Genomic DNA, 12,169 nt, shown 5'->3' on the forward strand with positions numbered 1-12,169 from the left:
TAATGAAACATAACTGAGTAAGAACCCATATTCATGCGAATAAGAATTCAACCTCAAGGAAATAATAGAAGAAATCGGAGAGCATAAATAGTAAGCTAAATAATCAGCGTCAACTGAAGTCACCGCCACCTCGTTGCATCCATTTTGCTTACGAGGTGAGTTTGGTTTTATGCTACTAAGCCTGGCAATGGGTCGGGTTTTGCTGGGTCGACCTCTCCCAAACCCATGCCCGATTAACAAATGGGCAAAGATCTCTAGCCGTGACCCTACTCATGGGTCTAAGAGCAGACCCATGCCCAAACCCATCGGGTCACCCGACCCAACCGGGCGCCCATCGGGTTTGCAGATACATCAAATATTTTATTGAATAGCACATCATATACCAGTTCAGTTAATATAACTTATTTTTTATTAGAGAACAAACGCAATGCATGAGGTGGCCCGTTGAAGCGTCATAACACGGATTGCATTCGGTTCTTGACGTTGTGGTTCCTTATATAGGCAGCTATACATGTGCTTCACGCTCCTCCTATCGAGGTGGTACTAATTAGTGGACTAGCAGGATCCATGCAGCACTTCACGAGCTAGTGAGCCACTGACCAGCCAGAGCGGGGAAGCCAAGTCGTATTTTACATGGGCCGGTAGGAAATAGCTTAATTTGGCCCAAAACAAAAGTGTGAACATCACACGTGGGAGATTTCCAAAGGGCCTCGTTGTGTTCATATGATACTTTTAGAAGTGCATATCAAGTGTATTTCCCATAAAGAAAAGACTAATAGCGATATACTACTATAATATATTATTAATTTAATTATCAATATTAATCGGGTCAAGCACACTCCCCCGTCCATAAAAGGATGTCGAAGATTTAGATGAACTTGTGATATCCTTTTATGGACAGAGGTAGTAGTATTTTCCGTCGAATTTTTAGCGCCACGGAAACATTTTACTCCAACTGTTAGACAAGTACCCCTAAATTGCAAAACATTTTGTAACATGTACCATCTCTGGATGATGATGCAAAAGGGCAAGAGGAGAACATTCTCATAGGAATTGTCAACACCAAAAAAGTAATCATCAAGGATTCCGAAGCAAGTAATGAAATGAGAAAACAATAGCCTGAAAAAGGGAAACAAACATGGGAAGGTCGGAGGGGAGACAAAGGAGAGAGAAAAGGGAGAAATGGGCGGTGCGATGACGCGACGTCGGCTGCCATCGTGAGCCCGCCGCGAGCGACCAAGAATCTCCTCCCGATCCGCCCGGCGCCGGCGAGCCATTCCGGCGAGCGCCAAACCCTAGATCCGCGCTCCCCGCCCCGAGATCTCCCCCGATCCCCGCCGACCGGGAGGCGGGAGGAGGCGGAGGAGATGGCCGCCGCCGCCGACGACCTGACCGACGCCGACTTCTTCGACAAGCTCGTGGACGACGACGACGACGGCCTCTCCACGCCCGCGCCACTGCCTGTGCCTGTGCCTGCCAAGGCGGGGGTTGAGGAGCTGGTGCGGGGCGTGTCCAGCCTCGGCCTAGCGGGCGGCGACGAGCCCGGGCCGTCGGCGTCGACGGGGGAGGCCGTGGCTCCGGAGGGCGGGTCGCCGGGGCCGGGGAGAGGCGCCGGCGGCGTCCACACCACGGTCAAGCAGGTGCAGTGGGCCTCCTTCGGGGGCGACGACGGCGGGCTCGATCCGTTCAGCGATCTGTCGGGCGTCGCAGACGAGGCAGAGGCGTTCCTCGGCGGCGGAGCGAACCAGAGCTCCGGCGCCGGGACCGTGGATCATGGCGTCTTCGGCGGGAACAAGAGCTTCGGGAGCCCCGTGGGGGCATCGGATCCTGGCTTCTCCGGCGGAACCCAGAGCTTGGCTGCCGAGGTGAATGATCAGGGCTTTCTCGGGGGAAGCTCAAGCTTGGATCAGACCACTACGGGTGCGCAGCTCGGTAGCGGTGCCGCCGTGGACTCCACGGATCCCAGGTATCTGGAGAGCATATACCCTGGGTGGAAGTTCGACGACGCGACGCAGCAGTGGTACCAGGTTGACCCTGCTCAGGCGGCTGGGTACACTGCTGCTCAGGCGGACAGCGGTAGCGAGAATGTGCAGCAGCAGTATGGTGTTTCGTACTTGCAGAATTCAGCGCAAGCGGCGCTGGAGACGATTGCGGAGGAGAGCACTGCGGCCGCGGGGGCCTGGGCTTCAGAGTACCCGGCCAACATGCTGTTCTACGCGGAGTACCCGGGGTGGTACTTCGATACCAACACGCAGGAGTGGCAATCGCTCGAGGCGTACCAGCAGGCCGTCACCACGCAGGTAAATGCTTCTAGTGCTGTTCAGGATGGTGCAAACCGTGGCGGTATTGCACCGTCTGATGGGGTAAATTATAATGCTAAACAGACCAAGGATTTAGCTGTCCACAGTCAGGTGGCCCAACAGAACGGTTTCACAAATAGCTATAGCCCTCAGAACCAGTGGCAGACGGATGCGTTTGCTAGCAGTGTGCAGCCTGGAAGTGTCACCAATAGCCTGGTAGGTAGTTTCTATGGTTCTGATGAGCATGCACATGCTGAATCTTTCAGTTCCTCCATGAATCCTCAGGTTGCTTTTAGCACAGCTGAAACTTCTACAAGTCAGTATGGCAGCCTTCAGAATGACCACAGCACAATTGATAGTCAACAAGCCGGTTACAAGGGATTTGAACCTTCTACGGTTTACCAGACCAGTCAAAAGGTGTCCCAGCCATCCACAGGCAATCAGGGCAGTTTCAAGGCATTCGAACCTTCCACTGGTCACCACCTGGGTGAGAACAAGGGTTTGCCTTCCACTGCTTACAAGGGATTCACTCCATCCACGATTAATCAGGCTGGTACAGACCATCATGCTAAGGGATTTGAACCTTCCTCAGGTCACCAGGCTGGCTACATGGGATCCCAACCTTCTACAGGTCAACAGGCTGGTTACATGGGATCCCAACCTTCTACAGATCAGCAGGCTGGTTACATGGGATCCCAACCTTCTAAAGACCACCAGTCTAGTTACATGGGATTTGAAACTTCTGCAAAACAGGGTTACGGTGCTGCCAATGGTGTCGTCAATACACAAGGCTTTGTTCCCATGGGGAGTATGTACAACAGCCAGAACCAAGCTCGTGCAAACACTCAAGCACACTTGTCTAGCAGCTATCTCGGTACTGACAACTCCATGAACTTCCCTCAGAAACAATTTAATGGGACAAATGCTTCACAAATGCAATTTGGTTACTCTCCGCAAGAAGCGATGTCATCGGCTGGACGCCCGCCACATGCTCTTGTTGCTTTTGGGTTTGGAGGGAAGCTTATAGTTATGAAAGAAACAAGCTCAATGGCCACAAATTTTAACAGTGCAAATCAGGTATGCTTATATCTTCCATGCAATATATTTTCATAACCAATAGAAATCATAAATGTTGTTTCAAAGTAACTAAAACAATTGTTTCGGAAATTTAAGGGGAGTTCTAGTGGAACAGTGTCGCTTCTCAATTTATCAGAGGTTGTTGGGGATAAAGCTGATGCTTCAAGGATCACTGATGGCAGTGCACTTAGTTACTTCCGTGTTTTATGCCGTCAACCTGTTCCTGGTCCTCTTGTTGGTGGAAGTGCTGCAACAAAGGATGTAAACAAATGGCTCGATGAGATGATTACATGGTATGAATCTTCTACCAGTGAATACGAGAGAGGTGATCCTCGCAGGTTGCTTATTTCGTTGCTGAAGATACTGTGTCAGCACTATGGAAAACTACGTGCACCTTTTGGATCTGACCCATCGCAAGAGGTACTTTCGTTCTTACATGCTTTATTTAGTTGTAGTTATAGTTGTACTATTACTTTTTTGTAATTGTTCATTTGCAACTTTCATCAGAAGGAACGTGGCCCTAATGCATGTTATACTTAATCAACCCTTGTGTTGAACTAATACTTTTGATAGGAACAATTACATAAAAGTACACTTTTGAATGGTCATGATAGATGCATCAGGCTTGCATTTTTTTTTAATTCTGCTTGGTATTATTGCCTGGCCATATCGTAGGGTGTGATTCTACATTTCCCTCTGTTGTGCTGTACCTACTGGCTACCGGTTTCTACCTGTTTCACGGTCCTTATTTAGGCTACAGTTTAGAATGGTTCCTTCCACGGATTAAGAACATTATTGAGTTGGCTTCTATGAAGCAGCGCGCGTGCCCTACATCTTCATGTGGGATCAATTCAATTTGTGCGTTATCTTTTTGTGCCGGAACGAAAGTACTTGCGCGCGGACGATTAGCGGCATCAGTTGATCAATCCAAGGACTAGCATCTCAAATCATAGATTGATATTACATTCTAGAATCAACTGAATGTCTACCTTATCTTATAGCAGTATCAGGTGGAACCTTGCAAAACATCATTTTTTTTCTTGCGTTGAGTAACATGAATTAGACCGGTCTTTTTGTAGCACAATTTATGTAACCTTTGCACCTCTGATTCTCATTTGAATTCTTGGAAATAGGATACAGATGGTCCAGAGATGGCAGTAACTAAGCTTTTTTCATCTTGCAAGAGAAGTAACGCTCATATGGGGGATTTTGGATCCAGTGTTCGTTTCATGAAAAATATCCCCTCTGAAAGTCAGATGCAGGTATTTTGTATATTCTGTGTCATGCCATATTTAGCCAAGTGTCCCCCAGTTGAGGCAAATGCTTTGCTTGTAGGCTGTTGCACAAGAGGTCCAAAATCTTCTAGTATCTGGAAGAAGAAAAGAGGCTCTTCTGTGTGCTCAGGAAGGTCAATTGTGGGGACCCGCAGTCATACTTGCTTTACAACTTGGTGATCAGGTATGTTTAAAATTAATTGAAGTTCTTTCTTTTGTTTGTAACAGTTCACTTGATCTAACTATGTGGTTTTTAGTTTCCCTAATCAGTTTTCTTAATCCTTCATTTGACTGGTGGTGCAGTTCTACGTGGATACCGTGAAGAAAATGGCTCACTGCCACTTTATATCTGGGTCACCTTTGCGAACATTGTGCCTTCTCATTGCCGGTCAACCTGCAGATGTTTTTAATGTAGAAAACACCAACTATGATACACAGGGTGCATCCCAACAGCCTGTGCAGGTACTTACTTAGTTAATCATCTTCTTCACTTGCGAAATGCATTACTATTTTCAACAGTTAATGATTATTGTATAGGTTGCAATAGCAAAGAGTCGCCCTTGCCCTTTCTGTACAGGCCTTGTCTGTCTCATAGTATTATGTAATATAATATACAACCTCCATTTCAGATATTTGCTCATTATCTTAGGAAGATCTAGTTTTACAATCTTTACTCATTGAGGAAATCAAGAGTGTAGTTATTGCAATACTGTCTCTCTACTCGTACTTTAGTGCCGTAGAAGAGACTAACTAGTTGTATTAAGTCATTCTGTCAGGTATGTATGGTTATTTGTCAATTATTTTTCTTAGAGCTGGTGCTTCGTTGGTTACTGCAGTGAAATTTATTGATTACTGCAGTGTCATGAGCTCTGAAAGTTGCTTAGGAATTGTTATCTTTTTTACTAGCAATGCATGTGCCAGTTTGTCCAGTTTTTATCATTTCCTGATTTTCTGCCTAATTCGTAACTGAGTTCATGACTTGTATTTCTGTGGGACAGCCTAGTCCTAATGCTATGTTGGATGACTGGGAAGAGAATTTGGCTATTATAACTGCAAATAGGACAAAAAGTGATGACCTAGTCATTACCCATCTTGGAGATTGCCTTTGGAAAGAGAGAAATGAGGTTTGTATGATACATATTTGCAAATACATTTGCTCTTAACCTTTTGTGATCAAGTATCTTACGGAGCTACTTGATACAGGTTGCAGCTGCTCATTCATGCTACTTAGTTGCTGAACTAAATATTGACCCGTACTCTGAAAGTGCTCGGTTATGTCTCATTGGTGCAGACCACTTGAAATGTCCTCGAACATTTGCCAGCCCTGAAGCCATTCAGGTCTCCTACAACTTTCTTATTACCTGCAAAATTCAAGCTTATTGCGAGTTTACTTCAAAACTTTCTAAACAACCATTATGTGGATACATAGGCAATCTTGCGTAGCCCATTACTTGTTTTTTTTTCTGCCATTCACTGCTCCGGACTAATATTTTGGAAATGCAATTACAGAGGACAGAGGTTTATGAGTATACAAAGGTTCTTGGCAATTCTCAGTATATCCTCCTACCCTTTCAGCCATATAAGCTAATATATGCATACATGCTTGCGGAAGTGGGAAGGCTCGCTGACTCCTTGAGGTAGGTTATTGTCTTGTGATGGTTAGAGAATGACTAAGCATTTTCCCTAGACTCTGTGTTGCGCAGTATGACCCAATTAAATCACGTTTTCAAGGTATTGCCAAGCTTCTATGAAGGTGCTGAAAGCTTCTGGCCGTGCTCCAGAATTGGAAGCATGGAAACAATTATTTTCCTCCCTGGAGGACAGGATACGAACTCACCAGCAGGTAAAACCATACATAATTATAATAGTAGTTGATTCTGCTCTACTAGGAATCCTGTTCTGCATTGTAGCTGAGGTTTGCCTTCCATTTGTTAATAATTAACCCACTTGCTTTACTTTTGTTCTTTAGGGTGGGTACGGAACGAATCTAGCCCCTGCAAAACTAGTTGGAAAGCTATTCACCTCGCTTGATAAATCTATTTCCCGCATGATGGGCACACCGTCTGCGCCACTTCCACCAGTGCCACAGAGCACTGTTGGTGATAGGGAGATCTATCCAGCACCTGCAGCTGCAAAATTTGTAAACAGCCAATCAGTAATGACCATGTCATCATTAGTTGCATCCCCTTCAGTGCATTCAATAAGTGAGATGGCAGAGAATAATGGTGGCGCTAGCAGGAAGATCGCACACAACAGAAGTGTTTCTGAACCAGACTTCGGCAAAACACCGAAACAGGTATATATGTCCTCTATAGAGCAAGAGAGAGGTAGTAGTGTTATTAGTGGACGTTTTGCGAGGAAGATCTTTTAATATTATCTTCTAACTTTGTGTTGAATAATTCTATTAGGGTGCGCGAACGGATAACACGCAGAGCAGTGCATCAGGATCAGGTAGTTCACGATTTGGTTGGATTGGCTCCACGCTGCAGAAGACAATGGGATTCGTTTCAAAATCACGCCAGGTACTTCTGGAGTTATGAAATCGGAGTATCTCCACTACTTTGTTCATTTTGTCTCACTCTTATAGCAATACTAATGCTAAGATCGTATTATGTTCTGAAGGCAAAATTAGGGCAGCAGAACAAGTTTTACTATGACGAAAAGCTGAAGCGATGGGTAGAGGAAGGTGCTGAGATTCCTGCCGAGGAGCCTCCTCTCCCTCCACCTCCAACCAAATCCTCCTCATATCAGAATGGCATGCCAGACTATAACTTAAATGGCCCTGCTAGTGGAATCCATACTCCTAATGGAGTGGCAGAACGTAGATCTCCGAAACATTCAGATCATGGTTTGGGAATGCCACCAATTCCACCCAGCCAGAACCAGTTTTCTGCTCGTGGACGAATGGGTGTTCGGTCCAGGTATTTTAGTACTGACGACATTTGCTTTTGGTACTTCTTAGAATTTTGCTCTCAACAAGATAACTGAAGTATTTTGTTCATTTTTTATAGATATGTGGACACATTCAATAAGGCTGGTGCAACCGGAGCAGCCCAGTCTTACAACAAACCGGCTGCTGCATCTGTGACACCACCAACTGGTGCCAGGTTCTTCGTGCCCACTGCAGCCGCTGCTCCTTCCGAGCAGATGCCGAGCCAATCAGCAGAGACACGTGGTGAAACCTTCCACCAGGATGAGAGTTCATCCTCACCCCCAGCAGGAACATCATTTTCATCACCCCCACCAACAGCACAATTTTCAGCACCAATGTCATCTACCATTCAGCGGTATCCCAGCATGGACAACATTCCTAATCCAAACCAGGCACCCTGGATGTCCCCAGGAAGTAACAACAGCTCATTGACACCAAGATCGCGGGCAGCATCATGGAGTGGAACATACTCTGACCAATTTAGTGCTACGGCAGGCGCTAGATCACCTGAAGGACCGATGGTGCCTTCGCCGCTCATGCCTGGCAGACCCTCGCATAGTCGTTCCAACAGCAACTCGTCTGTGCAGTTCAATGGTTTGACAGAGGATCTTCATGAGGTTGAGCTCTGACAGCGACGGGTGATGTGACGGTCTGCATGATCGTCATGGCCGCCATGATTCAGTCCACACAACCTCGGTAAACCGCGGTTCTTCCAGCAAAACGCAAGTAAGTTAAAATGCGAAAGGAGCTGTTCACAGAGAATCAAGTGATTGCCAGCACAGAGATGGACATCTCCAATTTTGAATGGAACTCGGGGAAAACCGCTAAAACCGAAGTGTGCCAGACGCGTACTACATACGTACAGTCTTGGTTTTTGAGTATTTGTAGCTATATATGTTGGTCATTATGTTTATTTAGAGCAGAAGAAAGAGCCGGGCGTCCTTTTTTTTGTATGTGAGAAAAAAAGCAGCATCTGGATGCCATTGTACAGATAATCCGCCTTACCCCATTCATTGTTCGAAGGTGCAAACGAGTTCACCCTCAATTTTTTATTTTGTTTTATCTGGAGAAGAATAGAGGAGAGATAATCTGTCTATTCTAGTGTAATAGAGAAGGAAAGCTGGACTACGTCGTAGAAAGTGTTGTTGTTATAGTGTCTGTACTTGCTGCCATACCGTGGTATATTATTCTTTGGAGATGTATCAATTCTTTTGCCCATCTTGAAATGCATAAAAAAGCTCATTGTTTCCTTGTGATTTGACAATATTTGTTGTAGTTAGTGAGTTTTGTTGTTGTAGATGTGATTTTATGCTATTTTGGGTCTGCTCTTTTTGAATTATGCAAGCCAGGTGAGATGTAGTATTAAAGGAAGAGGTGGGATGTAGTCTGCTTATCTTAAAATAATGGTGAATTGTCTTAAAATAATGGTGTTTGCAATTGCACACTGTATTTGTCCTAAAAGATACCAATGCAACATCACGCGACTCTGTTCTTGTTGACTGCTGCTTGATCCTGGATCTCTACAACGATAAAGCATTTATTCCCAAACAATCTACAACGATAAAGCATTTATTTCCAAACAAGTTGGTGTAGGCTAGAGGTGATACTCATAAGATCTCGTAACCAAATCATGGTTCTGGCACATTGAGGCCTGTGCTGAATATGGTCAAACCATCTTAGACGATGTTAGACACGCTTCTCTGCAGTCGGTGCGACCCCAACTCTATCTCGTATATCATCATTCCGGACTCGATCCTTCCTCGTGTGGCCACACATCCATCTCACATTGCGCATGCCGCCTTTTAGTTGCCCAACACTCAGCGACATACAACATTGCGGGTCGAACTGCCATCCTATAGAACTAAATAGGGAATTTTATTTTTTTGCCCCTATTTATTTGGGACTTCTACCATTTGCCCTTGTTTATTTCCTTATCTATTTTTTTGCCCTAATTTACTTTTGGCTTTGATCTTTTGCCCTTGCGGGATTATTCTGAATTGTTTTCTTCAGCTTTAAGGATAAGGCTAGAAAACGCGTACTCAAATGCCTCCGACTCCACCACCATGCAGGCAATGTTGTCAAAATCGTGATTCTGAATCGAATCGAAATCTCTATGGCAGGATCTCAAATCATAGAATCGTAGAAATGGACATTTGGAGGCAGTAAACCGAATTTTGCACTATATAAAAGAAAGTTTTGGGAAAGATTTATGGTTCAAGGCTAATGGACACTTAAATGTAGAAGGATATTATGATGTCGATTGAGCTAGTTGCCTTGATGATAGAAGGTTAACATATGGTTTTTGTGTTAAGTGAAATGACAAGTTTTTCACATAGCCATCACGTTGATCAATTCCGTTAAAATTCCATCACTGGCACAATAATGTAGTTCAACATGTAACATATGGCACAATATAACCATAAATCACCTCGGCAGGGTCACTCGTTGTTGTTGGAGCCGAGGTCAACAAACATCGACGCTTGCAGCTCCGCCTCCCGTCGCCACTCCTCCTTCTTCACGCGGTGTTACGCATCGGTGATGAGGCCATGCAGAGGAGGAGGTCGTCGTCCTTGCGGCGGTGCTCGAGCTCGACGTCGTTGACCCCCTTGGGACAGACCCCATCGCGGGCCTCCGGCGGAGACTTCCTCGTCGGTGGACTCTGCCTCTTGGTCGGTGGAGTCCGCGCCGGGCCACTCACAGCAGGCAACATTAGACTGACGCATGGGGCCCACTTGGTCGTCCGCAAGGTTGACCGACCCTGATGCAAATCATCTTCCGGAATCAAGACTCGTACTGCCACCAGCCGGCCATCTTTCCCCATTCCCTCCCGGCCGCCGGCGCGGCGGCGCCGCCATGCTCCGACGAACCATCCTCATCCGCCTCCTCTCTTCTCCCTCCACCTCGCCCGTAGCATCTCTCCACCGCCTCCTCTCCGCCGCGGCGCCCGCCGTTTCCCCAAACCCTAGCTTCGCCGTGGAGGACTACCTCGTCGGCACCTGCGGCCTCACCCGAGCCCAGGCACTCAAGGCCTCCGCCAAGCTCTCCCACCTCAAGTCCCCCACCAATCCCGACGCCGTCCTCGCCTTCCTCACCGGCCTCAGCCTCTCGAGCGCCGACGTGGCCTCCGCCGTCGCCAAGGACCCGCAGTTACTCTGCGCGAACGTGGAGAAAACCCTGGCCCCCGTCGTCGCCGGGCTCGCCGGCCACGGCCTCGCACAGGCTGAGATCGCGCGCTTCGTCTCGCTCGGCCGCCCCATCTCCCGCTGCAGGTCCGTGGTCTCTAATCTACCGTACTACGTGTCGCTCTTCGGCTCCGTCGAGAACCTCGTCAGGTCCCTCAAGAAGAGCGCCAGTCTCTTTGGATGCAGCCTCGAGAAGGTGGTCAAGCCCAATGTCGTGTTCCTGCGGAAATGCGGGCTCGGTGATTGCGATATTTCCAAGCTGTTCCTCTCTGCGCCGCGGTTGCTCGGCTCCAACCCGGAGCGCGTCCAGGCGATGGTGGCGTCTGCCCAAGGTCTTGGTGTACCCCCTGGCTCTGCGATGTTCAGGCACATGCTGCATGCTGTCGCATTGCTCAGCGAGGAGAAGATCGCCGCTAAACTGGAGTACCTGAAGAACATGTTCAGGTGGTCGGATGCTCAAGTGCGCATTGCTGTTTGTAAGGCCCCACTGGTGCTCACGAGATCTAAGGAGTCTCTGCAGAGCAGGTCAAAGTTCCTCATCTCTGATGTGGGGTTGGCACCGGCATACATTGCTCAGAGGTCTGTAATGCTCACTTACAGCCTGGAGGGACGGATCAGACCCCGATACTATGTCCTTAAGTTTCTTAAGGAAAAAGGATTGCTACCTCAAGACCGAGACTACTATAGTGTTCTCATGATCAGTGAGAAGGTATTCATGGAGAAGTTCATATGCCCTCACAAGGAAGCTGCACCGAAACTCGCTCAAGACTATGCAGCAGCTTGCAGAGGGAAAATGCCGACTAGATTCAGATTTACATGAACCAAGAATGCCTATGGAAGCTGGTAACGAAGAATGGCACAACAAAGATTTTGCTCTGGATGCAAGCTGTAATTCATGGTTCAATGTTCTTTGCCTGACAATGTGTCTGCTTTCTGCTATTGTATCTTTCTTACATATTTATTTCATCGTTGCTAACTGCTGATGAATTATGGTAGTGATACTTCCTTTCCTTGATCCTGGTATGTCCATGTCATATTATAGTTAGAAGAAAACATGGCATGCCTATGAGCTTCTTCATCCTCATGTTAAGTACATCTTGGAAGGAAAAATGTGTGAGGTCAGGCAATTCCTCGCTGCATTGAAAATCCGTTTTTCAGTTTAGATTGTGGTTTGTTGCAAGACTTTTTGTGTTCGCGCTAGCACATCATAAATTATTATTTCTCAGCTGTCCTTGCAATTGATAAAAGTGGCGTAGCTCGCCCCATCAATATTAAGAAATCAATTGAGAAACATGGCCTATAACCCAGAGATATACTCATCTATGAGAAGTTTCATAGTTCTATTTCACAAGCTGCCAACTAGCAATCATTTCGGGTCAGATTGCCTGTGTTTGGCATAGTTTT

At 46.8% G+C, this 12,169-nt stretch overlaps 2 protein-coding genes across 3 annotated transcripts; both read left to right on the forward strand.

Moving 5' to 3' along the window:
• The first annotated feature begins 1,133 nt into the window (after window positions 1-1,133).
• LOC127308987 (protein transport protein SEC16A homolog) lies at window positions 1,134-8,801 on the forward strand. Its single transcript, XM_051339953.2, has 13 exons — window positions 1,134-3,377; window positions 3,474-3,797; window positions 4,511-4,639; window positions 4,713-4,835; window positions 4,955-5,113; window positions 5,650-5,775; window positions 5,855-5,989; window positions 6,161-6,288; window positions 6,383-6,494; window positions 6,621-6,947; window positions 7,060-7,173; window positions 7,274-7,572; window positions 7,663-8,801. The coding sequence occupies exons 1-13, from the start codon at window positions 1,368-1,370 to the stop codon at window positions 8,210-8,212; spliced, it is 4,536 nt and encodes a 1,511-aa protein (XP_051195913.1). The 5' UTR covers window positions 1,134-1,367; the 3' UTR covers window positions 8,213-8,801.
• A 1,560-nt stretch (window positions 8,802-10,361) lies between these two features.
• On the forward strand, window positions 10,362-11,927 carry LOC127308989 (uncharacterized). Of its 2 annotated transcripts, XM_051339960.2 has the most exons (2): window positions 10,362-10,852; window positions 10,952-11,927. In XM_051339960.2, the coding sequence occupies exons 1-2, from the start codon at window positions 10,437-10,439 to the stop codon at window positions 11,583-11,585; spliced, it is 1,050 nt and encodes a 349-aa protein (XP_051195920.1). In that variant the 5' UTR covers window positions 10,362-10,436; the 3' UTR covers window positions 11,586-11,927. The 2 variants fall into 2 exon arrangements, with proteins under 2 accessions (XP_051195920.1, XP_051195919.1); XM_051339959.2 differs by having other exon boundaries at window positions 10,362-11,927.
• The last annotated feature ends 242 nt before the right edge of the window (window positions 11,928-12,169 follow it).

This window comes from Lolium perenne, chromosome 6 (assembly GCF_019359855.2).
Source record: "Lolium perenne isolate Kyuss_39 chromosome 6, Kyuss_2.0, whole genome shotgun sequence".
Lineage (NCBI taxonomy): Eukaryota > Viridiplantae > Streptophyta > Magnoliopsida > Poales > Poaceae > Lolium > Lolium perenne.

Excerpts from the sequence above, each read along its gene's own strand:
- LOC127308987 (XM_051339953.2), top strand. The coding sequence starts at position 1,368 with ATGGCCGCCGCCGCCGACGACCTGACCGACGCCGACTTCTTCGACAAG. Across the intron at positions 5,114-5,649 it reads CATCCCAACAGCCTGTGCAG|CCTAGTCCTAATGCTATGTT; the intron begins GTACTTACTTAG and ends TCTGTGGGACAG. Across the intron at positions 7,174-7,273 it reads TCGTTTCAAAATCACGCCAG|GCAAAATTAGGGCAGCAGAA; the intron begins GTACTTCTGGAG and ends TATGTTCTGAAG.
- LOC127308989 (XM_051339959.2), top strand. The coding sequence starts at position 10,437 with ATGCTCCGACGAACCATCCTCATCCGCCTCCTCTCTTCTCCCTCCACC.